Source organism: Rhinolophus ferrumequinum, chromosome 16 (assembly GCF_004115265.2).
Source record: "Rhinolophus ferrumequinum isolate MPI-CBG mRhiFer1 chromosome 16, mRhiFer1_v1.p, whole genome shotgun sequence".
Classification (NCBI taxonomy): Eukaryota; Metazoa; Chordata; class Mammalia; order Chiroptera; family Rhinolophidae; genus Rhinolophus; species Rhinolophus ferrumequinum.
This window is the reverse complement of record NC_046299.1, coordinates 30,173,890-30,201,470: the sequence shown is the minus strand read 5'-3', so window position 1 is coordinate 30,201,470 and position 27,581 is coordinate 30,173,890. Positions and strand designations below refer to the sequence as shown.

The 27,581-nt window shown below is 34.1% G+C and overlaps 2 protein-coding genes across 3 annotated transcripts in view; one reads left to right on the top strand and one right to left on the bottom strand.

Annotated features, from left to right (window-relative positions):
• FGFBP3 (fibroblast growth factor binding protein 3) overlaps positions 1-27,581 on the bottom strand; it is a 112,824-nt gene that overhangs the window by 19,251 nt on the left and 65,992 nt on the right. The gene's annotated exons all lie outside the window — the stretch shown is intronic.
• BTAF1 (B-TFIID TATA-box binding protein associated factor 1) overlaps positions 1-27,581 on the top strand; it is an 85,262-nt gene that overhangs the window by 7,905 nt on the left and 49,776 nt on the right. Inside the window, exons 2-14 of the mRNA XM_033130608.1 lie at positions 4,708-4,831; positions 8,894-9,008; positions 10,609-10,755; positions 14,779-14,942; positions 17,239-17,375; positions 19,551-19,680; positions 19,945-20,013; positions 21,351-21,440; positions 22,071-22,166; positions 22,264-22,440; positions 23,156-23,296; positions 24,075-24,199; positions 26,656-26,776. Of these exons, the coding sequence (XP_032986499.1) occupies positions 4,708-4,831; positions 8,894-9,008; positions 10,609-10,755; positions 14,779-14,942; positions 17,239-17,375; positions 19,551-19,680; positions 19,945-20,013; positions 21,351-21,440; positions 22,071-22,166; positions 22,264-22,440; positions 23,156-23,296; positions 24,075-24,199; positions 26,656-26,776 (1,636 nt within the window). The remainder of the gene's footprint in view (positions 1-4,707; positions 4,832-8,893; positions 9,009-10,608; positions 10,756-14,778; positions 14,943-17,238; positions 17,376-19,550; positions 19,681-19,944; positions 20,014-21,350; positions 21,441-22,070; positions 22,167-22,263; positions 22,441-23,155; positions 23,297-24,074; positions 24,200-26,655; positions 26,777-27,581) is intronic.

The following is a 27,581-nucleotide window of genomic DNA, read 5'->3' as shown; positions in this document are numbered from 1 at the left end:
TATCAGTTCTGTTATTTTTATAACTTGTTTTTATGTAATACGTCTGTTGTAGATTAAGGATGTTTTTCAAAGGAAGCAAAAAAAAAATATGTAATATAGCACACTCTTGTTTTTGCTTAAAAATGGTGCCTAAACTTGTTCACCCAAAACTTTAACTTTTCTTTATTATTTTAATTATAATAAACACCAACTACTCAGCAAGTATTTGAATACTGTGCAAAGATACTGCGCAAAGTACTGTGGGTGACAAAAAGAACCTTGAAGGAGGTGAAGTTTAATGAGCGTAAGGTATCATGTGATAACTGTGTAAGAGATGCCACAAAACAAGGCATAATAAATACCAAAATGGCTATTCAAGATGATAATTCATGTGGATTTCAGAAGAGGAAGTAATCTGTATGGTTTAGTAGTTTGTGATGGTTTCAAGAGGGTAAAGGACTTTAAATCATGGTGGATGGGAGCTAGCTGAAGAACTAAGAAAAGACATTTCAAGTGGAGCAAACAGTATAGCCAAATTTTGGACATCGAAAGGCTCATGTTTGAAAGACATTTTTTTTGTTTGTAATTGATATCTGATAGGTAAGGGTGAGCCATTAAAAGTTTGAGTAAGGTAGTAATTTGTTTAAAGGGTGCTTTAGGAAGTAAATCTGGCAATTAGATCATATTAGTATGGGGTTATACTCACCAGATAGTTGAGAGTGTGGCACTAGACCTTCCGGATGGGCCAGATTTGGGGATTATTTGTACTGTTATAGTTTTAACAGCTACAGTCTCCTAAGGGAGAAACTGGTGAGAGATGAACAGCCAAAGATTGAATCTGGGAGAACATTGATATTAAGAGTCATAAGAGTAGGGAAACTAAGGAAAGAATTAAGAGTTCAGAGAAAAACAGGGTAACATAGTATGAAAACTTAGGAAGGAAAGTATTTCAAGAATGGGGTATTTTCTGATAATCAGATGTCATAGAAGAGTCAAGAAAATTGGATTTCCAAAAATGTTGGATTTGGATCTTACAAGTTCATTGGTGACTTTCAGGTGTGCTATTTTAGTAGTAGAGAAGGATAGATAAGGATTAAATTGTGTATGATGAGGGAAAAAAAGAAGTGATTTTTAACACTTGTTCACCATACTTGACAGTACAAAGAAAGTGTTCTAGAAGATGGAGGTCAAACAGCTTATTTTCTCATTGGAGACAGGCCTCTGCATATTGGAAGACAGAAGGAATGGATTAATAAGTCAATGATTTGAGATATTGGAGAAAGGATAATTGAATGAGGACAGAAGGGAATGGTATCAAGAAAACAGTGGGATAATATCTAAGTCTTGAAGAGGAGCAAGGACTGTCTTTTCGTCTTAAATAGAAAGGAAGGGTAGGTGTAAAGATCAATCTTCAGAAGTAGTGAGAAGAGAACTTGAGATCATTTTTGTTCCACAGCCTAGAGATCTACTCAGTGAAGTAGTCCTTTTCTTTTGAAGGCATAGGGAATGGTAATTGGAGCTTGAGGAACGTGGAAATGATTGGAGCAAACTTGGAAAAGTGTTAGTTTTCTTTTAACTTTTTCACGTGGGTTTATAAACAGGTTAATATTGTCACTTCCTTAGAGTGTTCGTTTTGCAGCCATCTTTGCTTTTGGTCATGAAAAGCAGAAACTCCATCGTGGAAAAGGAATTATGAAGTCATTGAAATCCTTGCAGAGGTTCAGTCTAAGGAACTTGGCATTTCAATAAGTCAAAGATACGACAAACATGTTATATAAGGAAAAAAACTACAAAAAAATTGCAATTAGGTGAAGCTCTAAAATATGGCTAAATTATTTAGTTTTACCTCCAAAATCAGAGTTTAAGAAAAGTGAGCTTTCCTGAATCCTCTAATAAGGGACAGAAGTAGGGCCTTTAAAGGTCTCCTAATTCCCAGTCGTTTGTTTTCTATTTGCCGCTGTTTCCCATAGGGAAGTTGCGCATCTATGTGAACTGTACACATACGAGAGAGCCTGATACTGGTACAAAGAATACATGTAGCATATACAGTTATAAGTCCACTGTAGCATAGATTTGATCTAAGACTAATATCTTCTTTGTAGTAAAAGTTACTTAATTTAATTTTTAATAATGTTGGCTATCATAGACTATAGAAGATTTAAATGAATGTTTGTTTGGATACTTACAGAAAGTTGTTCATAGATGTTTAAATTTTCACACATTTTCATTGAATATAGGCATTCAAAATCATGGCTATAGCACTATGAAGAATTTGTTGTGAAGGTTCAGAGAGAATTCTCATAAACTTGGACATTACAACTACTTTTAAAGTTGAAAATAAGTCAGGGAGCATTCTGAGAGTTAGGTAGGGGATGTGTGAAGGAAGTCATTTTCTGGGGATGGGATTTGGTCTTACTTCTTAGAACTTTATAAGAACACCATCTGTCAGAAAAAATTTATTTTCCCTTTTTTTCTGTCCTACTATCTTTCTGAGTCACTGCTTACCAAATCCTATAGCAAAAACTGATGAATGAATGGGTAAAGGCAAGTATTTAGATGGCATTGAATGAATAATGTGGGATGTGTCTATGCATAGTGTATGTATAAAGTAAATTAATTTTTGCATGTCTTATAAAAATTTATTAACCAGTGTCACCCCAATAAATTTAATTTAAAAATTTCTTTATAACCACTGTGCCATTCAGTATATCACAAGCAAAAACTGTGTTGTATTACTTTTTCCTTTATGTCATTAGCTTTAATTGCCTTAGGTTGTTTTTTTTTAATTTTTAAAAATTTATTTTTCAATTACTGTTGAAATACAATATTATATTAGTTTCAGGTATACATCAGATATTTTTCTTGATATATGGCCTTCTTACATACCATACCCTTCACTATAAAATTTGAATCTTGCCTTTTAGTATTTTGTCCTGAAGCAGTTGAAAAGTTTTCATAGTATCCTGAACCTTGACTGAAAAAGATCTGCTTTAGTTATTATTTCTTACCAGTTATAATGATTTTATTAGTACTTATTAGTGACTGGCTAGTCTGAAAAATACTACCAGAAAAAAAAGAAGAAAACAAAACACCCTGCCTATTTCATTTGCCCCCATATAGGTTTATCTTATAAAAGCCTTTCAGAGCTTTGTTTTGTGATTTTTTTTAGCTCTTAATGAAAGAAAAAGAATCTCACAAAAATATGAGCCTCTTTGTAGTTTATTAATGCTTAATGCCCATGATTAGCTTTAGGACCTTGCTTGTTTTTCTTTATTAGATAAAATTTGAAGGTGTGTTCACTAAATCTCCCTTTGTATAGGATTGGGCACAGTCAATATAACCTTGCCACTTGTCACCCCCCGTCTTGTTTAAAATACATATTCCATGTATGAAGCCATTTTCCTTTCATTATTTGTGGCATCCACTTTGCCTCATTAAGCCCGATTAATAGTGTCACGGGAAGGCCAGATCTATATGATATGTGGACAACTGGGGGTAGTTACTTGTGACTTTGCATTTCTAAAACGCTAGGATTTTTCTTTATCCCAAAAGCAAAGTAACATGGTTTTCCATTTCTTCCCACTTATAAGGTATTGTAACTTAATTCCACACTTTATTCATTGGTGGGATTTGAACCGTGGTACTGTGGTTCTGGAATTTGTGACATTATGCAATATGCCTTTATAAACTCTTTCTTTAGAGATCTTATTTGTTGCCATATCTGTCACTTCTACACAAATGACTCATAGACCTATATACCTTTAGTCTCCACTTTCTCCTGAGCTTCCGATCTCTATTCCAGCCATCCTTGTTGTCTCTCCTAGCTATCCTGTCTCTGCCACTAGTAAACTTGTCATCTTTTCTTATAACATTTCCTCACTAGTTCTTCCCATTCTTTTAATGACATTTTTATTCTCTAGGATTCAGAGTCTCAGAATCCTTTCCTTTCCTTGATATTTAATTACTATACCATGTGTGTTTTACTTGGCAACATTTCTCCCAACCTCTTTTTAGTCTTGTCGCCACGATTATAGTTCAGATCTGCACTTTTAGCCTAAAATTCTCTAAAAGTTTCCTTCCATTTTACTTCATGCTTCACGGTGCCAGATTAATCTTCCTAAACCATAACTCCAGTCCTATCACTTTCTTAACCCAAGACCTTCATAGTTGAACTATGCATTCAAAAGTCTCCACAGTAGGGCTCTAGCTACTAATGTAGTGATATGGTCCACTGTTCTCTTAAGTGTACCCTGAATTACAATCAAGCTGTTATTCACTTCCCTAAACATTTCTTATTGCTGTGCTGCTGTTATTCGTTCTTTCAGATGTCTGTCCCCCTTTCCCTATCCCCACCTCAACTCCACCAGTATTGAAATCTCATTCTACCATTAAGGTCCTTCTCATACACCATTTCTTTTATGAAGCCTTTTCAGTATTACACAGTTGAGGATATACTAGTGTATAGTATTTGCTCTCTCTGTTCCCACTCCTTAAAGCACTTTGTGCGTCTTTTCCGATACGTATCTTATTGTACTCTATATTCTACTTATTTGTGTATTTGCCTTAATCAGTCACCCCACCTTCCACAGCAAGTCCCTCCAGAGTAGAGATTTTCCTGCATCTCTAGTGTCAGTCTTTGTTCACAGATACTCAATACATTTATTGACTCAAACTTATACATATGAGAAAACAAGTTTCAAAGTAACCATTATATTTTTGTTATTTTAGGCTTGACCGTCTTTTTATCTTACTGGATACTGGCACTACTCCAGTTACAAGAAAAGCTGCTGCACAGCAACTTGGAGAAGTGGTGAAGCTTCATCCCCATGAACTAAATAATCTCTTATCTAAAGTAAGAACTTTTTTCTTTTTCTTTTAGTATAATACAATTGTAGAAATTTGTCCATGGATAAGAACATAAAATTAAAGACAGAAATTTCTTATTTTAGTGACAACATGTGGTCTTCAAATTCCATTAAATATCTTAACATTTCTCCAGATATTTTAAAATTTTTGCTATTTCTTATTTAGTTTGCCACGAGATTTAAAGTATTTTGGTTTTTGCATCAAGTTTAATTGTTTAAGGGATTTGACAACATAGAACCTTTTACCCATGGCTCAAATTTGAATCTGACCCAATTTGGTAATGAACTAAGTTGTTAATCTCGTTTGTTAGTAGTCTAACTTGTTCTTAACGGCTAATAATTATATCATAGTTGGCAGTCTTCAAATGGATGAGTACTCATGGGCAGTGATTGAAATGTGTGAGAAGCTGGTTGTCATTACATTCTTAGTTATCAGCTTTTTGAAAGTGGAGACTTTCTGCTTTAATGGATCAGTGTTTTCATAATCGTAGTCCATGTTTCCCTAAGCAGTGGCTGTACTTTTACTGAACTCTCTGGGCTTGTAGAAGTGTGCCTGTATGATAGTGAGCAGCAAATTCCACGTGTTTAATTCTCCGGCATGCACAGTGAAAACAGGAGTGCTTTGGGGGTGGGGAGATTAGAGATAGGATGGGGAGCAATATGATAGCCCAGACATTGGAAGTCCCAAGACGCCTCTTTTCCTGCCATCTTATCCACTCCTTTCATTTTCATTTGTCTCTCCCTGATTCATATGAGTAGGAGTTCTAAGCCCTTTGTTGATATATATAAATCTGTACTATATGGTTCTTACCATAAGGGCTAACAGTGACTCTCTTTTCCAACATATTCCCTGCTTAGATATTATCAGAACTTTCTAACCAAGATGTAGATGGAATACAGGCTCCACGTTCTAAGAATGGAGAAGGATGCATATTAGGCAATATTATACTCCTGTGTAAGGTGGAGTGATAGAGAAGCATACCCATTTCTCATCCCAAGGGAAGAGAGGAGGACTTGAATGAGCTGAAATTTTAAACAATGAGCGAGACTATTCTGTGTTGAACTGAGGAAAGGTTTCCAGCTTTCCAAGTGAGTTATGGTCTTTATAACTCAGACCCCCCAGCATACGAGGCTGCCACCAAATAATTCCAAGAGAGGCAAAGTTTGTCTTTATCGCCTTTCTACCTGCCATCCTCCTTTCTCTGCCCTCAGTTGCCTTTCAGTTTTGTTTTTTAAACAGCTTTATTGAAATATAATTAACATACCATGAATTCATGCATGTGAAGTGTATGTCATTGATTTTTTAAAATTCACCGATATGTGCAGCCATCACCACAATCTAATTTTAAAACGTTTTTATCTTCCCCCAAAGAAGCCTCATGCCTAATAGCAGTCACTTTCCATCACTCCCCCTTGCATACCCAGTCCTAGGCAACCAGTAATCTACTTTCTGTCTATAGATTTGCCTGTTCTGAACATTTTCTGTAAATGTGAGACCTTGTGTGACTGGTTTCTTTTACTTAAAGTAGTATTTTTCAAGGTTCCTTCATATTTTAGCATGTCTCGTTACTTCATTCTTTTTTATTGCCAAATATATTCCACTGTATAGATAGGATATACCACATCTTATTTATCTGTTCATTAGTTGATGAACTTTTGGGTTTTCACCTTTTAGCGTACAGTGAATAATGCTGGTATGAAAATTCATTTACAGGTTTTCATGTGGATATATGTTTTCATCTCTCTTGGACATGCTATGTTTCCCCTAAAATAAGCCCTAGTCGGACAGTCAGCTCTAATGCGCCTTTTGGAGCAAAAATTAATACAAGACCCGGTATTATATTACATTATTATATCATATTATATTAATTTTTGCTCCAAAAGACGCATTAGAGCTGATTGTCTGTCTAGGTCTTATTTTCGGGGAAATACGGTATATACCTGGAGTAGAATTGCTCAATCATATGAGTATGGTAGCTATGTTTAACTTTATGAGGAACTGCCAGACTGTTTTCCAACTCGCTCCACTGTTTTACATTCCCAGCAGCAGTGTATGGGAGATGTGATTATTCTACACCCTTGCCAGACTTGTTATTAACTGTTATATTTGATTATATCCATACTAGTGAGTGTGAAGTGATAATCCATTGTACTTTAGATTTACATTTTCCTGATGGCTAGTGATGTTGAACATGATTTCATGTATTTATTTACCATTTATATATCTTCTTTGGAGAACTATCTATTCAGATCTTTGCCCATTTTTTAAAGTGGGATATTTGTTATTGAAATGTAAGAGCTCTTTATATATTTTGGATACAAGCCCCTTATCAGGGATTTGATTTGCAAATATGTTCTTCCAGTCTGTGGGTTGTCTTCACTTTCTTGATGGTGTCTTTTAAAGCACAAAAGTTACTAATTTTCATGAAGTCGAATTTTTTTTTTTTTTTTTTTTACATCACTTGTGCTTTTGGGGTCATCTAAGAAACACTTGTATAGCCTAAGGTCATCACAAAAATTTATCCTGATGTTTTAAGAATTGTATAATTTATAGCTCTTATTTTTAGACTTAAGGACATTTTCATTCAATTTTTTGTGTATGGTGTGAAGTAAAGGTTCAAAAATCATTTTTTTGTTTCCCTAACACCATTTGTTGAAAAAAACTACACTTTACCCATTGAATTGTCTTGGCACTCTTGTCGAAAATCAGTTGACCATAGACATAGTTATTTCTGGACTCTCAATTCTTTTCCATTAATCTGTATATCTCTCCGTTTGCCAGTACCACACAGTCTTGATTATTGTTGCTTTGTAGTAAGTTTTGAAATTAAGAAGTGTGAGTATACCAGCTTTATTATTCTTTTTCAAGATTGTTTTGGTGATTCGGGATCCCTTGAATTTCCATATAAATTTTAGGATCAACTTCTTCATTTCTGTAAAAAAATAAGGAATTGGGGGCCGGCCCGGTGGCTCAGGCGGTTAGAGCTCCATGCTCCTAACTCCGAAGGCTGCTGGTTCGATTCCCACATGGGCCAGTGGGCTCTCAACCACAAGGTTGCCAGTTCGAATCCTCGAGTCCCGCAAGGGATAGTGGGCTCTGCCCCCTGCAACTAAGATTGAACACGGCACTTTGAGCTGAGCTGCCGCTGAGCTCCCAGATGGCTCAGTCGGTTGGAGCGTGTCCTCTCAACCACAAGGTTGCCGGTTGGACTCCTGCAAGGGATGGTAGGCTGTGCCGCCTGCAACTAGCAATGGCAACTGGACCTAGAGCTGAGCTGCGCCCTCCACAACTAAGACTGAAAGGACAACAACTTGACTTGGAAAAAAGGCCTGGAAGTACACACTGTTCCCCAATAAAGTCCTATTCCCCTTCCCCAATAAAATCTTTAAAAAAAAAAATGAGGAATTGTGTTGAATCTGTAGATCAATTTAGGGAGTATTACTATCTTAACAGTATTAAGTCTTTGATCCATGAGCATGAGATGTCTGTTTATTTAGATCTTACTTAATTTCTTTAAACAGTTTTTGAATTTTTGTAATTTTCAGTATACAAGTACTAAACTTCTTTGGTTCAACTTATTCTTAAGTATTTTATGCTTTGGATACTATTATAAATGGAATTGTTTTCTTAATTTTATTTTCAGATTGTTATTTAAAAGTTTATAGAAACACCATTGATTTTTGTGTGTTGATCTTACATCTTTCAGTCTTGCTGAACTCATTCTTTCTGCAGTTTTTTATAACTTTTTGCATTAAATAATGGACTTAATAATATACACTTTGCTTTTTAGTGTGTTAAAAGCTATGTTATTTTTCAAATGCATTTAAGCATTCTTTGATTAAAAGTTTCCTATTTCCTTTTTAAAGGTGTGATATTTCCTGTGAATGATGGGATCTTGTAAATGATTTTAATAATTTCAAGATGTTTTATATAAATTCTAGGGCTGCTAAATTATAAATTAATAACAAGTAAACTTGTATTTCTCATCTCAACGTTGAACGAACAATTTTTTTTAGTATGTAACTATTATATTTTATGATTTTTTAAGGTGTTGATGTACTTACGGAGTACTAATTGGGATACCCGGATTGCAGCAGGACAAGCTGTTGAAGCTATAGTGAAAAATGTACCTGAATGGAATCCAGTGCCAAGAACCAAACAAGGTGCTTTTAAGTGGAAAACTTGTTTGCAGTAAAAACCTAGCTGTAGAATTAACTATACTATACATTTTATATTTTAATATTTCAATTTTAATTTAAAGGCTTAATTTTCATGCTTTTAGGTATTGCCTTGTCAGGAAATGACATTGAATACGGTGATTTTCACATTTTTAAAAACTACTAGATAGACAAAACGTTTTCATATATACTTTTTAAATTATTAATTCTTCAGCATGGTTGATTATAGAGATTATTACTTCGCTCAAGGAATTTATGTCCGAAAAAAGAAATTAAATCAATACAAAATAAATATTTGAAATAGTCTATTTTTTGTTATTGCTGAAAGAATAGTGTAATTATTTTCTAAATTTAAGTACAATCATGTATAGATATATGAACAGGTCAGTGTTTAGTTTTCTATGTCTCCATTAGATAGCTTGTAGTAGACATTATTTTTCTGACTGCCTTTAATGATATTTAAAAATGAGTGTGTGCTTTTAAAAATGTGTAAAGGTGCACATTTTAATTAAGTGAAAATTTAATATGGTGCAACTCGGTTTCATTTTCAAGTCGCTTTGATAATACCACTTATAAGTCTTAGCTTGTCTAAAATTTTTGCTTTAATTTGCTGGCACCTGTTTTTTTGAGTGATTATATTAATTCGTCTTTTCTCTCATCAATGAAGTATACAACCAGAAGAAGTTATAACTTGTTTTAGAAAAGAGTATTTCTTTTCCAGCTTATTATCTGTGCTTATTTTGGTATATAGAAATATTATAACTCAGATTCTTTTTTTTTTACAAAACTTTATTAAATAAGTTACACTAGCATTAAAATTTATAGTAAGATTGCTTGTCATCACTAGAAAATTTAAAATACCTATGGCAGTTCTCCTTAAATCAAGCAATTATACTTTATAGATGAATTATATGTAAATGCCAGGTAAACAAACCATTAAGTCTGTGGACAATTACAATATATTTTGAAATTTATAATGGCATAACCTTTTTTTGGTAGGAATACAGAACATTTTATAGCTATTTTTAGGTCTCAGATGGATATATAATTTTAGCAGTTTACCAGGAGATTATAATTTGCTTCATATTATGAGAAGTGAGTTCTATTGAATGAGTAGTTGCTTTGTGTCCTAGATATTCCTCAGGTATAGGGAAGGATGATGCTTATTAATCTTGTTTATGAATATATTATGTGAATTGTTTGTCTTCCAATTTAGCACTATAATAAACTCATACTGTTACTGTGGTATTTTAAAACAATTTAACAGTAAGTGGAGACAGCATGATATTTAACATACATATTTCAACATGGGGATGCATTTCTTCATATAACGTCCTGCTTTTGTAGTCAAAAACAGCCATACATACACCCACTAATATTCTGATGGTTTGTAGGAGTTGAGCCACCAACTAAATAGTTTCTTCATAAATAACTAGAAGCTGATCATAAGTAAATTCTCAGTAGCTTTTCTACTTCTTTCACCTTTTACTTTTCTTAAAATATTACCCATACACTATAATGCTATTTTCTTTCATTTTACACTTTGACTATATCATCAAATTAAATATTTTTAAACCTCATCTAGAACCTACTTCAGAAAGTGCTATGGAAGATTCATCTACTACAGATCGATTGAATTTTGACAGATTTGATATATGTAGATTGTTACAACATGGGGCATCACTATTGGGATCTGCTGGTGCAGAATTTGAAGTACAGGATGAAAAATCAGGTATGTAGTAATCCTATAGAAGAAAATCTGAAATGCATTTGTTCAAACTAATGTATTACTTGGTATGCTATGTATCAGTCACGCAAAATCTAACATGTCGCAAAATATAAATTGAAGTTTGCATTTGGGGGTTGGGGGTGCTATGTGTGTAGAAGATAAGCAGACGTACTTGGGTTAAGCTACCCTAAGTATTTTTCTTCCCTTAAGTGAGTATATACTATATGCGTTGATAAGAGATACATATTAATATTTCAGCAGCCATTTTATTGTGGAATATAGGAATTACATAGTATTACCCAAGAGCCTCAGTTGAATAGTTTTAGCATCCAGTATTAGTGCAGATTGTGGTAGTGTTTTCACAGTTCTGGAAATCTGAGAGACTATATGATAATTTTCTTTTTATTGTGTGTTTTAAATATTTAAATAATTGGATCTACTCATGCTGGTGACCAAAGCAAAAAGTAAAAAATGAAAAATAAATCTTGGATAGGTAGTTGTCCCATTATCTTTAAACTTACAGAATCTATCTGGATGTAAAATAAATGTTTTGGCCATTCAAGATTGGTGCTTTGAATGGAAAAAACCTTGATGTTTTTAATGGATTTCTAAGTAAATAAGTTCTTGTGACTAAAACAAAAACAGAACAGTGTTTCGTTTTGTTTCTAATTAAATTGATCATTATTCAAAATACATCTGTCTAGCAAAGTTAATGAGATGATCTTCAATTTGTACATTTAAAAAAAAAGCCAAAAAAAAAAAATGCCAAGTACCCATTCATTTCTTCTTGCTCAATATAGTTTCTAGATCTAGTTTAATTATTTTTGGAGAAAATTAAGAGGAAAATTTAAGTTCCATAAAAGCATAGTTTTCCTAATAAGGAAGATAGAAGTCATTTCAAAAACTTGCCAATTTGAAAAAACTTATCTCTAAACAGTAAGTTTACTAATCTTAACTATAATCTTACTAGGGCATCCCTGGACATTACCAGAGATCTGTGGTCCTAATCCAGGAGTAAAAGTCAATGTCATTTAAAAAAAGAAAATGTGTTTGGGTCTTATTCTAGAGATTCTAATTTAATAGATGTGTGGAGAGCTCTAGGAAATTGTATTTAAAAGAAAAAACTCCACTTATGATTCTAGTATGTAACAAGGATTGGAAACCCCAATTTTCGGAACTCAGTTTTAAATTTTGGTAAGTCACAGCATGCTGAACAGTGCTCATTTAAAACACTATAATTTTTTTTTAACTATCTGCTCATCTATGTTTATTTTCTCCTATATACAAAGAATACATACTTGATTAGTGTAGGTGCTGGTCTGAGTTTCCTTTGCAGTTGTGTAGATTATTTTTCCCAGTAGGACTTTCGGTGGAACAAGAGGACTAACGGTGGGCTCTGTGTAAGTGTACTGGACTTGGGATCCAGCAGTCTTCACTTCTGAATCTCTAGTGTTTTTCCCTCTGGGTAAAGCAGCCTTAAAAATAGCTTTATTGAGATAAAATTCGTGTTTTGTACAATTCACCCATTTTTAAAGTATATAATTTTTAAAGTGGTTTTAATATATTCACAGATATGTACAGTCAATTTTAGAATACCTTATTGCCTAAAGAAGAAACCTCATATCCTTTAGTTATCACTCTTTTATCCCCCTACTTCCTTACCCTTCCCAGCCCTAAGCAACGTTCTGTCTCTATAGACTTGCCTATTCTGGACATTTCATATAAATAAAATCATACATATGTGGTCTTTTGTGACTGGCTTCTTTTACTTAGCAGAATGTTTCCAAGGTTTATCCATATTGTAGTATATATCAGTACTTAAATTTCATTTTTTTCCTAAATAGTTTTTACTATTATAGGATATGTCTGTTTTTTAATTGTGGTAGAATATAGATAACAAAAAATTTACCATCTTAACCATTTTTAAGTGTACAGTTCCGTAGTATTAAGGACATTCACGTGCAGCCAATCTCCAGAACTCTTTTCGTCTTGCAAAATGGAAATGTTATACCCTTTAAACAATTCCTATTCCTCCCTTCCCCTCCCCCCAACCCCTGGCAACCACTGTTCTACTTTTTGTCTTTATGAATTTGACTACTCTAGGTACTTCATATAAGTGCAATCAGTATTTGTCCTTTTGTAGCTGGCTTATTTCACTTGGTGTAATCTCCTCAAGGTTCATCCATGTTATAGTATGTGTCAGAATGTTTTTCCTTTTTAAGACTGAATATTGTTCTGATGTATGTTTATGTCACCTTTTGTTTATCCGTTCATCCATCAGTGCATACTTGGGGTTTCTTCTACCTTTTTGTTATTGCAAACAATGTTGCTATGAACTTCGGTATACAAATACTGTTTGAATTCCTGCTTTCAGTTCTTTTAGGTATATACTCAGAAGTGGAATTACTGGATCATGATAATTCTGTTTTTAATTTTTTTAGGAACTGTCATACTGTTTTCTGTAGTGGCTTCACCATTTTATATTCTCACCAGCAATGCACAAGGTTTCCAGTTTCTCCACATCCTTGCTGTGTTGGGGGCCTCATAACTCGTATATTAAATTAAGAATTTGCAGGTTACGACCTGGTGAATGAGGAGGCAGAAGCCACCCACCTGGGGTCAGAAAGTAGCTCCCTCAGCATATTTGCAGAAGTGAAAACCCCAGGGTTGTTTTGATTGAAGGCACACTTTCAATATACTCACGCAAATGAAATAAAGCCACAAGGGTTATGACTTACAGATCGCAGGAATGGAGAACTGTCTATTCAGATCATTTGCCCATTTTTAAAGTAGGATATTTGTTCTTTTATTATAGAGTTGTAAGAGTTCTTTTTATATTTTGGATACAAACCATTTATTAGGTATTTGATTTCTTCCAGTCTGCGGGTTATCATTTCACTTTCTTGATGGTATTCTTTGAAGCACAGAACTTACTAAGTTTGAAGAAGTCCAATTTATCTTTTTCTTTTGTTTCTCAAGTTTTTGAAGTCATATGTAAGAAACTATTGCCAAATCTAAGGTCATTTACCTCTTTGTTTTCTTCTCAGAGTTTTATAGACTTTATTTAGGTCTTACTATCAGGTATTTGATCCATTTTGATTTTGAGTTAATTTTTATATGTGTTATGGATCCAACTTCATTTGCATTTGGCTATCCTGTTGTTTCAACACCATTTTTTGAAAAGAACTATTCTTTCCCTACTGAATTGTTTTCGCACCCTTGGCTATGGACACATACTTTTATTTCTGGACTTAGTTCTAGGCCATTGATGTCTGTCTTTATGTCAATACCTCATTACTTTTGCTTTCTGGTAAGTTTTAAAATCAAGAAGCACTTCATCCAATAAGAGCTTACTCTGCCATTGTTAGAGGAGGATCATTATTGTTTTTTAAATGTTAAATTTTTTCCCAATAGTGTAGAACTGTCTCTTGCAACTTAGTTATTTTAAGCCCAAATTTTTATTTTTAAAATAGTACCTTTTGACCTGTTTTCCACTGAAGTTATAGGTTTTACTTGGGACATTCAAAATCCATCTACTTTTATGCCTTTATCTTTGTTATTTGGGCTATTAGGTCTACATCATCTCAGAATTCATCAAGGCCATGTTTGGAATAAACATGTATTTGTTGAGCTCTTTTTCTGTTGAATAAAATCTAGATTTTTTGGGTTTTTTTTTTAGCTTGGTTAGATCTTTCAGAGAATGTACAAGGTGTACCTATAAAATAAGATTTTTCTTTCCACAGGACTGGGAGCTCATTTTATATAAACTTGATAATTGACAGTACAACAAATGAGGGAGTCTCAGTGAAAACTCTTAGAGTGTTTTGTTAGCTAGAACACTGTTCCAGTCATGGTTAGGTAATATAGTTTATGACACATTTAGAGACTGTAAGCATGGTTTGTTTTATTGCCAGGCGGGGTGTTTTAATAGTTAATTTTTTTATTTTTCATTTTAGTTGAGTTTGATCTTCATGTATTAGAAAATATAACTAATGTGGAGGAAATGTATTTCTTTTCTATTTAAAGGTGAAGTGGATCCTAAAGAGAGGATAGCACGCCAGCGAAAACTATTACAGAAGAAACTTGGCCTTAATATGGGAGAAGCCATTGGAATGAGTACTGAAGAACTCTTCAATGATGAAGATTTGGATTATACTCCAACATCAGCAGCCCTTGTAAACAAACAACCTGTAGGTAAAACCTTTGTTTGTTTGACTAAAAGTAATGCAAAGGGCTTGCTTCATTTTGCTATGCAATTGCAATTAAAAAAAAAAAACAACTACTTTCCTTGATTCTGCTTGTTGTTGCTTAGTGCCACCATAATTTAGTATCTTCATAAATGAGATTTCTGGTGACAGATTTTACTGAGACGGAAGTTCAACCTACCTTGTAGACAGTGGACTGTTAGATAAAAGCTGCAGTGGATCTTTTATGAGCCACAGTATTGAGAGAGCCTAGTGGCACCTGTTGCTGTTTGCTTTGTTCTTTATTAAAGGAAAAGAAACTGAGAGGGTGGGAGATAGTATCACAGTCAGATATAATGACACTAGAAATCTTTAGAGCTATGATTCATCCTTTTATTTGAGAAAGTAACGTAATAAAAAGACTTTTAAACAATGCAAAAGGATATAAAATATGAAGTAAAAGAAGTTTCTTTCTAACAATTGATGGACACCCTTGTCCCCCACCCCATAGGCAACGCTTTTTGAGTTACTTGTACATCCTTCCTAAAATTGTACACACATGTATATGTGTCCTTTTAAGCCATGTTTACCTTTTCCCAGTACGTACACATTGATCACATTTTTTTTTGACAGCTTCATGCTATTTTATTTTATGGCTATACCATAATTTGCTCTGTGTTCTTCCTTTTTCCTGTATTCGTCCAATTCCCAATGGATGCTATGTGTTTCTTTCATTATGCCCCAGACTCTTTTTAAGCTCCAGTGAAAGCTTTGGCTTTCTTTTCAGAAAAATTCACATGCAAGTGAAATATTCCCTTTCAAGCTGTTCAGTTCTCTTTCCTCTTGCCCCTGCAATATCCTTTTAGGGTTCCATGGGCCCCCTTTAGAATTCCTGCTTTGTTGTTATGAAACCCTTCTCATTCCCTTGGGCTTTCCTGTTGCTTAAGTAGAAAATAGGCCTTTATAGTAGTAGTTCTCTAAACCATTAGATTTGTAAACTACATTGTTTAGGGTTGGAGTATGTGTGATGATAAATAACTTTTGCAGACAAGAAAAAAAAATTGCACATACCGAAGGGAAAAAGAAGAGTATAAAGAGGCAGAAAATATAATGGCAGGAAGGAATGCAAAGAAATGGGGTACAAAGGGAAGCATAAGAAGTAAATAACAGGGCCAGCCAGGTGGCTCAGGTGGTTGGAGCGCCATGCTCCTAATGCTAAGGTCGCCGGTTTGATTCCCACATGGGCCAGTGAGCTGTGCCCTCTACAGCTAAGATTGTGAACAACGGCTCTCCCTGGAGCTGAACTGCCATGTGCCGATGGCAGCTGACTACAAACAATGGCGGTTTGAATGAACCGGAGTAGGGGTGGGGGAGTGCGGTGGAAAAAGCAGGGAAGAAAATTGTGGTTAAAAAAAAATAACATAAGAAGTAAATAACAAATGAAGAAGAAAATGTAATAAAGAAGAACAAAAATGTAATAATGTGATCACAGTGTGGTAATTGGGCATGTTGTAAGAAAATGAATGGGCAGGTGTGTTAGAGAAAATAGTCTATATAAAGAATAGTTGGATATGTATTGGCAATAGCCAATTTAGGGTTTGCAAGATCCAAAGTTTGGTTGTCGTGGACCTTTGGGAGTTGTCATAGGCCCAACTAACCTATGGTTAGTTGTTACCATAGGCTTATCACTGTTGAATTGCCTTATCCGTGTACCAATGCTATCTGGACCAAGACTGTCGCATGGCATCCACACCAGTGACCCTAATTGGTTGTAGCTTGTAAATTTCACTTGAATCTTAATCAGTTAAGGGCAGAAAGGACTTTTAAGCTTGGGCTCAGAGCATTTCTATCTCATAGCTTTTATAATGTCTTCCCATGAGTAGAAAAGAGAGAAAAAACAGTAGGCAGTGAGTACTTAAGAGGAAGGGAGCTTATGAGCTAAGTTGACTATAGGATGCTGGCTGTAATATTTTTATTTTTTTCAGCAGATGATGATCAGTTTCTTTCATTGACATTCTTTATTCTTTTAGCTGGTATTATGGGTATTTTGAAATCTCATCTCTTCAAGTGAGTTAGGATCATACATTTGTGCCACATCTGTGACATAAGAAGAGTTAAGAAACACACGAGCATCTCTTGGGAACTGGAAGAATAGGAAAGGAAGAATAGAATTAAGCTGTCGAAAATAATGATCAATTTGTATATAGTGAAATTTATAGACTTACTCCTCTTCTGAAGCTGAGACTATGGATATTTATTTTAAATTTTAAAGGTCAAACTCAGTGTTCTTTTATTCTTTCAGACTCTCCAGGCAGCTGAATTGATTGACTCAGAATTTCGAGCAGGAATGAGCAATAGACAAAAAAACAAAGCTAAAAGAATGGCCAAGTTATTTGCAAAACAGAGATCCAGGGATGCTGTGGAAACTAATGAGAAGAGGTAGTAATCTTTTTCTGCCTATTCATTTAAAACAATATGCTGTATAGCTTAAATCTGTGTCTGCTTGATTTCTAAAATCATTTTAACTGTGGAGTACCATTTGGATTGTCTCGCCCAATTTTCAGAGTATTTACTATTACTAGGGAATAGGACAATTTCCACAGAAAAATCTACATATGCAGATTTTTTTCTTGCTAATTATGAGATAAAGTGAGGACTGAAGATTTTCCAAGTGGAGCATATTCCAGGCAGAGGGAATAAATGTAAATGCCTTAATCATGGAATATTCAAGAAACAGAAAGAAAGGCAGTATGGCTAGGATGGGTGGACAGAAGTGAAAGTAGTAAAGAGTGAAGTCAGAGAGATGATGGCCTAAGGGCCACCAGTTAAGAATACTGTACTCTTAAAGTGAGAACGGTTACAGTATTGCATCACCTGTTCCCTAGGCTGGGGGCTAACCAAATAACGGGTGATAATCCAGGTATGTTTACCTAGTCCTGTTGTTCAAGTCACCGTCCTCACTTTCGTAATGAGTTAATAAAAGTGGTATCTGTGTGTGGCTTGGAACAGCATTTCTCAAAAGGTAATTCAGAACAACCCTCCTTCAGAAGCATTTTGAGGGGCTGGTTAAAATGCAGATTCTTGGGCCCCACTTATCTCTATTAAATGAGAATCTGTAGTGGTATTCAAGAAATGCTTGAGTAATTGATGAATTAAACACATGGGAGCCTATGAAAATAAACTTATTGCAGATGACAGAAACTTTTTTTTCTTTCCATTCATATAAAGCTGAAAAGTGTTTATTTAAAAGCTAAGCACAAAGGGGGATAAATAATAAACATCTACTTGGTATAAATTTTTATTTGTGGCTTTTTTAAATATAAAAACTTGATTGAGCTTGTTAACTATAGGGTTTTTTAAGTTAACCGCTCATTAGGCTCATAGAGTTACCTGGTAAGTGTTTCTACTAGCTTCTATTTATGTAAGCACTTTTACCCAAATATTTGAATGTTGGAAATATTAGACTTTATTTTCAGAGTTTATGATTCATTCCACAAATATTTACTGAGTACAGTCTGTGTGCCAGATATTATTCTAGGCCCTCAGGATACTGTAGTGAGTAAAATAGGTAAGATTTCTGCCTTTGTGGAGCTTACGTTTTAGAGGGAAAGATAGATGAGGAACAAGATAAATAAGTAAATTGCGTATTAATGATAAGGAATAAGAAGGAATAAAGAGATAAAGCAAGGAATGAACATGTGAAATGTTTTGTGGGTAGAGACTTTGAAATTTTAGATAGGCTGTTCAAAGGGGTTCACAGAGGTGACTTTTCAGTAAACGTGAAAGAAGTGAGGATGCTAGGCTAGCTGGCTCTGTGAGTATCTGACAAATGCCTGGAGGTGGAAACATGCCAAACAAGTTCAAGGACAGTAAGATGCCCAATGTGGCTAGATTAGAAAGAAATAGGGTAAAAATAATAGGGAGTGAGATTAGGAAGGCTTAGAGGCTTAGATTTCTTTCATCACTTTATAGAAAAAAATCGTTGGCCAAATAAATTACACTATTAAGATTGGGGGGAATATTTATAGAAAATAATGTTGTATATACCTTACCGGTGCTAACTATTCCTTTCTGTTAATTCTGAATAGTTTTACTTGTCTTTTCCTTTGTAATATTTTATTAGACTAGCCTCAATATTTTTGGTCTTTTAGTCATGAAATAACATTTCCTCAGATTTTCTAGACATAGTTTTCATTTTTCTGTTGGCTTATGTCTATTTTTCAAGAACTAGGAAGGTTATAGTGTATCACTATATTAGAGTTCTCCAGGGCACAACAGCCTAAAAAAGTTATACTTGGGCCTGATTTAGGTTGTTAGACTAAGGGAATTTAAAATAAAAAGAGAAGCTGATTGTAGAGAGGAAGAAAAAAAAAGACTTGTTAAATTTGAGATCTAATTTGAAAGCAAGAATTCATTGACCTATTTTACATTCGTCAATAAGAGTAACATATATTTTGTTCAGAAATTAAGTGGTTAATCTTTATTAGTTGATACGTGAAATTTTAAATAAACCATATAAGCCCAATATGGCTAAACATTTGTTCAAACAATGCATTCTCTTATTCATTGTGGTTCACATTATACACTTTTTAAATGGTGACTTTTATTTTTTAGCAATGATAGCACTGATGGGGAACCAGAAGAAAAGAGACGAAAAATAGCGAATGTTGTTATTAATCAGTCTGCAAATGATTCCAAAGTCTTGATTGATAATATTCCAGACAGTTCTTCCTTAATTGAAGAGGTACTACTGAAATGTCCTAAAGTGTCCTTTGAAATTGTTTATAATTTTTTCATACTAATTTGTTAGTAGATAGTATTTAATCTGTCAATTGAAAGAAATTTTATTAAAAATTTTGTATCTTCATTAGTAAAAATTTTAGTTATTAATATTTTTAAAACCTGATTGTTATTAATTGACCTACAAATAAGTACACTTTTTTAAATTAATTAAACCATTAGCATAAAATAGACCTTTTGAATTAGTAATATTGTTTTTCTTATTCAGACAAATGAATGGCCTTTGGAAAGCTTTTGCGAAGAACTTTGCAATGATCTTTTTAATCCCTCCTGGGAGGTAGGATTTCTTCATTACAATTTCTCTCTAATTTGATCGGCAAGAATTCATTGACCTGTTTTACGTTCATCAGTAAGAGTAGTAAGATATATTTTGCTCAGAAGTTAAGTGGTTAATCTTAATTATTTGATACACGAAATTTTAAATAAACCATATAAATGAATATGGCAAAACATTTGTTCAAATAATAGATCCTCTTACATTCATTGTGGTTCACATTATCCTGATTTACTTTTTAAATGGTGACTTTTATTTTTTAGCAATGATAGCTTTATTTTCTTTGCTAATGAAGGGAACCATGTCAAGCACAACCTATCTTTTCACGGTCCTTATTCTTCCCTTGTGTCCCTCAGGATCGCTGGTCAGGGTACTTAATATCAGTCACCTTCTAAGTAGAAAACTTTGGACTGATTTTCACCTTTCATACGCTTTTTGGTGTATTTCTTTAGTGAATTGTTTGTTTCATTCTTTTAGCTATAATATCTCTCCCAGACAGACGTTTCCTTTAGATGTAGACAGTTTTGATTAAAAGCATTAGTTTCCACACCAGCTTTTTGGCCTCAGAAATATTTCTTCAAAGAAAACCTTTAACAGGTCCCATTATGTAAAAGAGATGAAAGTGAAGTTCCTCTGATTGAAGTTGAGAGTTGGTAGTTTCAAACTATTTTGTCCCACTTCGCTTGGCCTTTGAGTAATTGAAAACAACACTAGTTTGGAATACCTTTTAGCAGCCTTCCTGCTCCTTGATGTACTTCTATTTAAAGCTATTCAAGCCTCGACTGAACATGGGGTCTTGAATAAGTGGGTGCAGTGTCAGTGGCCCGTTTCTTCCCTCCAGATGACACTTCAGAAGGCTATAGGGCTTCGGTGAAGTATTAGTCATAAGCTATTTGATTTGAATTGTCTTCCTTTGACACTTAACACTGGAAGCTTTAGAACTTAGCTTTGATGCATGTATTTCTAAAATATTGATGCTGGGGCTGTAAAGAACAATATGTGATACTTTCTTTCTGCTCCTTTGCTTATCACAGCAATATCACATGCTAAATGCAAGTAGACAATAGAGGAGGGACAGCCAAATGGATAATATCTCGGGAGGATTTTAGAATAGCTATTTTTCTTAGCTTCATTAAAAAAAAGTTCCACATAAGCAAAATTATAAAATTCATATATGTCATTCTTCTTGGATAATAGAAGAAAAAGACATTCTTGTGAAGTGCTACTTAGTTTATTCTAACTTCTTAAAAATCTAATAATTCCTTTTTCAAATTGAAGAAAAGTTAAACTCAGTTTCTTAAGCATTTAACCTCTGACATTTGCTTCTTGGTTCTTTTTAGGTTCGACATGGTGCAGGCACTGGCCTTAGGGAAATCCTTAAAGCTCATGGTAAAAGCGGTGGTAAAATGGGAGATAGCACTTTGGAAGAGGTAAGTAGTAAAGCAGCAATTATTGCCAAGTTCCAGTTACTGGTCTCTCTTTCCAAGTCAGGGAAGTAACAGAGCATGTGCCATGAAATAGAAATGAGAGGTAAATAAGAAGAAATAAGGAAAAGTGATTATGAAGAAAAAAATAAAAAGTTTAGGAAGAAGTCTATTTACAGATGGGAAGAATGAGTTCAGGGAAAAGAGATATTCAGACACATTGAGTGGAAAAATGTATAAGCAAAAGTATTTGAGCAGGATATAATGGATTGGAAAGGAGAGTAAGAGGTATAAGAGGATAGGTTAGAGGTCAGTGAGCAATAGAGACACTGGTAATAGGATAGATAATAGATAAATGACAGATAGAATTGATATTAGAGCAACCTTAAGTAGTTTCTTAATTTCTCTTGGAGCTCAAGGAATATAGAATTCATGAATTTTAAAGATGTTGCTGTAGTATATGTGAATCTAATTAATAATCAAAGTTGAGACTCTGATATATTTTGGTGGTTGTTCCTATAGCTATTAATAAAATAATCCATCCCAATATTTTAGTTTCTGTTTTGGACCTAATATATTTCCCCAACCCCTAATACAAAGTGTGATCTTTGTTATGAAAAATTGATTGTTTAACAGATGATTCAGCAGCATCAAGAGTGGTTGGAAGACTTGGTTATTAGACTCCTTTGTGTTTTTGCATTAGACAGATTTGGAGACTTTGTTTCTGATGAGGTAAGTATCACCTAAGGGAGGCTTTGCCCAATCAAATTTCAGATTCAACAAAATAAGTTTTTTGCAAATAGGAGTTTTCTTTCTTTCTCATTTGTAGGTTGTGGCACCAGTTCGTGAAACTTGTGCCCAAACATTAGGTGTGGTGTTAAAACACATGAATGAAACAGGAGTTCATAAGACTGTGGATGTGCTGCTTAAGTTACTTACACAAGAGCAATGGGAAGTTAGACATGGTGGTCTACTGGGAATAAAATATGCCTTGGCAGTTCGTCAGGTAAACACTTCAGTTTTTGAAGCATATATGGAGAGTATTTTCCCCTCTTAGTTTATTTTCATTAATAATATGAAAAGGCCCTAGATACTTTGTGTTACAGATAAGCCAGCCCTTCAAGATTTTGCTTTCATGAGGTAGTGTCATAGAGATAGGTGATGCTAATAAGAATTTAAGTACAAATCTAAAGATGATTAATTAGGTTTGGAAACCTTTTCCTATTTCTTAGCAGGACCAATTCTAGGTGAGATGCCATTGTGATCACAGGAGTGGACTCTGTAGGCAGACTGTGTTGGAGAACTCGAAAAGAGAGTGGATTGGAATAATGAGAAACAGGAAGAGGCTGGCTTTCCCTTCCCTCTTCTCTCATACCTTTTTGGTTGTCAGTGGGATTAAATGAGAAAAAGAAGTTAAGGTTCTAGTACCAGGAGTATGTTTGTGTGCGTGTGTTCACACAGGGAATTCATAGTCTTACCTTGAGAGGATGTTCTGATGTTTTAAGTCACACTGAATAATAATGGACGTAATACTGTTGTAGTCTTTTTCAAATAGGATTAACTGCATAGGCTTCTACTGATGTTATTTTTCTTTTCTGTTTGTGATTCTTTTTAAATAAAGATTAGAATTTATGTTTTCATATGGCAAATTTAATAAAAAATGTTTAAGCACAATATTTGTCCTACGGAAAATTAATCTATTTTGATGTACTGTTTTATAGGATGTGATTAATACTTTATTGCCTAAAGTTTTAACTAAAATAATTGAAGGACTCCAGGACCTTGATGATGATGTCAGAGCTGTTGCTGCAGCTTCATTAGTACCTGTGGTAGAAAGCCTTGTGTATCTTCAGACACAAAAGGTAAATTTAATATTTTTACATTTTCTTCCATTAAAGCTTGTTTACATTTGGGGTGTAGAGTATTAGGAAAAACATTGAGTACTTTTTTCTCCTTCATCCTCCATTTTTTTGTGACAGATGTGTGCAATCTCGATTATACATTATCCTTGGGAAAAGTGAATGTGTCTATTAATCTACTTCCCATTCATGTACACAATATGTAAGGAACTTCCCTGAGAAGAAAGCAAACTTTTCTTCTTTATTTTACTCCTGGTTTTTAGACATAAGAGATTTTTGTTTGTTTTGATTTTGGTTTTTAAATCTGGTCTCCTTTTTTGAAGTGCATCTTTTAAGGTCTATCTGACTTTCCTGTGTGTTATCAAATCCCGAATACATATATTTAGGAGTGCAGCAAGTAGTATTTTAAAACTGAAATTTGTTTTTGTGATGATTAGTACTGTTTTAAATAAATTAAAATTAGAGGGTCCTGTCTGATGTGTCTCTACTGTATTGTTTTCAAAGTTTAGTTTTTTACATAAAGTGAAGTATTGACTATCTTATTTCCTGAATTCTCCCTCCCATTATGCGTCTGATTAGGAAGGGAAGTGCAGAGTAGATGGTGAGTGACATTAAAAAGAGGGGTAGAGGGCTGTTAAAGGCAAATAATGTCTCCTTAACTCTGCTCACAACTGGCACTATCCAAGGTCATTGGGATTATATGTGTTGTTGAATCAGTACTGACTTCTGCGATACAATTTTGTGTAAAATTAATAACTTTTCTTGATAACTGATCTTATAGGTACCCTTCATTATAAATACATTATGGGATGCTCTTCTGGAACTGGATGATCTAACAGCTTCAACAAATAGTATTATGACTCTTCTTTCATCCCTGTTAACTTATCCTCAGGTCCAACAATGCAGGTAATTATTTCTAATTAGTGGAATAAAGTATAAAGTGTTTAGATAAATTTCCAAATTATTAAGTCTTAAAGTACAATAGTCTAGCCCCTTTAAGAACATCATTGTAAGTTGGGGATGGGATCGACTACTGTTTTCAGGAGGCCTTTTCTTCTTTACTATCTAATGACCAGCACATTTGAGGCAGGAGTTTAAAAGGTCGTATTCTTTTACACTTGGTTTACTTCAGTTATAGAATTCTTCATCTAAGTCCTCCTATAATAGTTGACTTTAGAAATATAATTATTGAATATTATTTTCACCTTTACCCCTAGAATATAGAATTTTAACCTAATTTAGTGACGTTTAGTTAACAGAATTATCATTGAGCATCATCATTACATTTTCCAAAATTTGCTGCTCTGTGAACTTTCTCTTTATAATGTTCATTTCAACTCTTGATTTCAAGAATTACTCATCAGGAAGGGAATGCATAATAATATAATATAATGTCCAAAGACAGAGATTGGGTAAAGCAACTAACATAAGTCAAAACATTTAAAGTGTAACCTATTTTCCTGACCTGATATGTGAAATGAAACTCAGTTGATTAATGTCTTTTAGACTGGCTCCTGAATGTTATTGTTTCTATTAATAGTATCCTTGGAGATACAGAAGAAAAAATTCATATGCAACTTTAAAAAAAAAAAAGCACAGATGGGAAAATTAATTACTGTTGTTAGTCTAGTGAGGGTGTTCAGTGAATGTTCATATGATTATGATTATAAATGATTTCTGGCTCTGTAGATGAGTCTATTACCAAAGAAAATCATAGATACATGAAAAACATGTAGAGAATGTTTCAAATAATACTGACGTACTGGTAGTACTTCAATGTTAAATTTAGGCTAGTTGGACAGCCCACAAGTTGGAAGAGCAAAATAAGTGCCTATGAAAGCAAATGAAGAGAAAGATTGAGGTGGTGGTATATATATGAGATTTCCTAATTTTCATATGCCTTCATAAATAAAATCTCTGGGGAATAAATGAGTTAATCTATGTGAAACCCTGCTCAAGTTGCAAAACACAACAGTTTTTAAGTACCCTTAGTTAGGGGGTGGCACATTTTTTTCTTTGAAGGCAGATAATGATATTTTTGGCTTTGTGGGCCATGTAATCTCTGTCAAAACTACTCAGCTCTGCCATTGTAGTACAACAGCAGCCATAGACAATAAATAAAGGAATGAATGTGCCTGTGTTCCAATAAAACTATTTAAAAAACCAGGCAGAGTGGATTTGGACTGTAGGTCTTAGTTTGTTGACACCCGCCCTAAATAAAGGACTTGGGTTTTTTTTTTGTTGTTTTTTTTTTTTAATTACCAAGTAGATAGTGTCAGGAAAGCTGCATAATGTAAGAAAATGAAAGAATGTAGTGAAAATTCTGTTAATTCAATGTGAAATAATGTAGATTTTGATTTTGTTTTTCAAAATTGCCTTATTAGAAAATTTGCTTCATACATTGTGATATTTGGTAGATACTTTCCAGCTTATGTAAAAAGAAATGCAGCACGTCTTTTGGAGCATGAACAATTATACTACTAACAAGACCTTGTTATAATGTTTTTATATATTTTGAGTTGGTTTTGTCTGTGTGTGCATGTGTACTAAATGTGTAAATTAATGTAAGAAGTGATGTTTATACAAACTTTCAAGTAATGAAAATGTTAAAAGGTAGGCCTCCTGAGAGGAACCACAAAAGAACAGATAAATAGTTATACTGATATATTCTTTTTTATTCATATCTTCTACAGAGGTGTATATATTTCAAATCCCACTTATAAGTCATTTCCTAATTCCAGGTGACTTTTACAAATTATTCATGGATGTGACAGGAATCCTCAGGTCCAAGTTGTTAACCTAGATGCTTGCTTTCCCATTTAAAATCTGTAAGAAAGAAGAGTTTTCTTAACTTAGTAATGCTAAATCAGGATTAAAAAATTTCAAAGCTACTATCACACCACCTCTTGCTCATTAGATACATGGCAGAGATGGCCTCAAAGGGGGATGTAAGTTATGTGCATCTAATGGCTACCGATTGGGGTTAGCCGTGGGAAAGGGGTAAGGATTAGTAATCCCGTAAGACACATGTCCCATTTTCCTAAGTAAGAACAGGTTGAGAATAAGGGCAGTTATATTGGAAAATTCTAATTTGATAAAGGTAATTCATGACATTAGTGCCACAGACGAACCTAATGTTAATATTTCTACTACTTTTTATGACTGTTTGCTCCAGCTATTCTTGTGCTATAACAGTTTTGAATGAGGGTGTTAAATGAATGTTCATATGAAAATTGTATTATCTGTTAGGAATTTATTCATCAAAAAAAGATACTAGACCCACAAGGAAATGATATTTAAATAATGTATGAACAGAGTTTCGACTGAGAATGAGTAAGATTAACTTGTATCTTCTTTATTAGTATTCAGCAGTCACTCACAGTTTTAGTTCCACGTGTCTGGCCTTTTTTGCATCACACTATATCCTCTGTTCGAAGAGCAGCGTTGGAAACTCTGTTTACGTTATTGTCAACACAGGACCAGGTAAGAAGTAATAACTATATAGTAATCTTGAAATTTATATAAATTTTATAAAATAAATCAGACCACCAGGTTACCCTTGCTACGTTTCCAAAGACAGGAGAATGCTGGGCCTACTAGAAATGGTATAGTGACCATGTAGACACATAAGAATATAATCACCATGAGGGCAAAAATATTTTAATATTTTGCTCTAGGTTGTATTCCTAGCACTTGGAATAGTGCTTAATATATAGGATGCTCTCAGTAAATATTTGTTGAATGAAAGATTGAATAGTCCCTTCCTTTCAAAGACCTGTCTTTGCTTACTCTGTATGGTAATTGGATGGTTGACAGAACCTGTCCTAGGTTAGAAGGCTGAATTTGAAGCTCTGCAGGAAGTAAAGACTAGTGATGACATTGTTAGGCATTGCCTCCTCTTAAGGATTACTCAGTCCTAAAAGCATGGTATTTCCAAGGATAGTATACTTCAGGAGTCACACATTAAATGCCTACGGAAATCATTCAGCAAATAATCAATGTGTGTGTGAATGGAAGCTGTGATGACCCTAGGAGTCCTTCCCCTGTCTATAAAAGGCTTCACATTTCTATTTTTCAAATAGTCCTATAGGTCAAACGAAATACCAGATTTTAGGGAAATATAAGGAATCTGTTCTTCTATCATGTTGTTATTTATAGGTACTACAGTTTGAGCCAGTGCTCTTTAAAAAGCAGTGGTTAACTTTTTTAGACAACAGATTATAGTATGAATAAATGTCTCTTTTCTGTTCACTAACCATGCATTTCTGTGTGAATTAGGAATATTCCA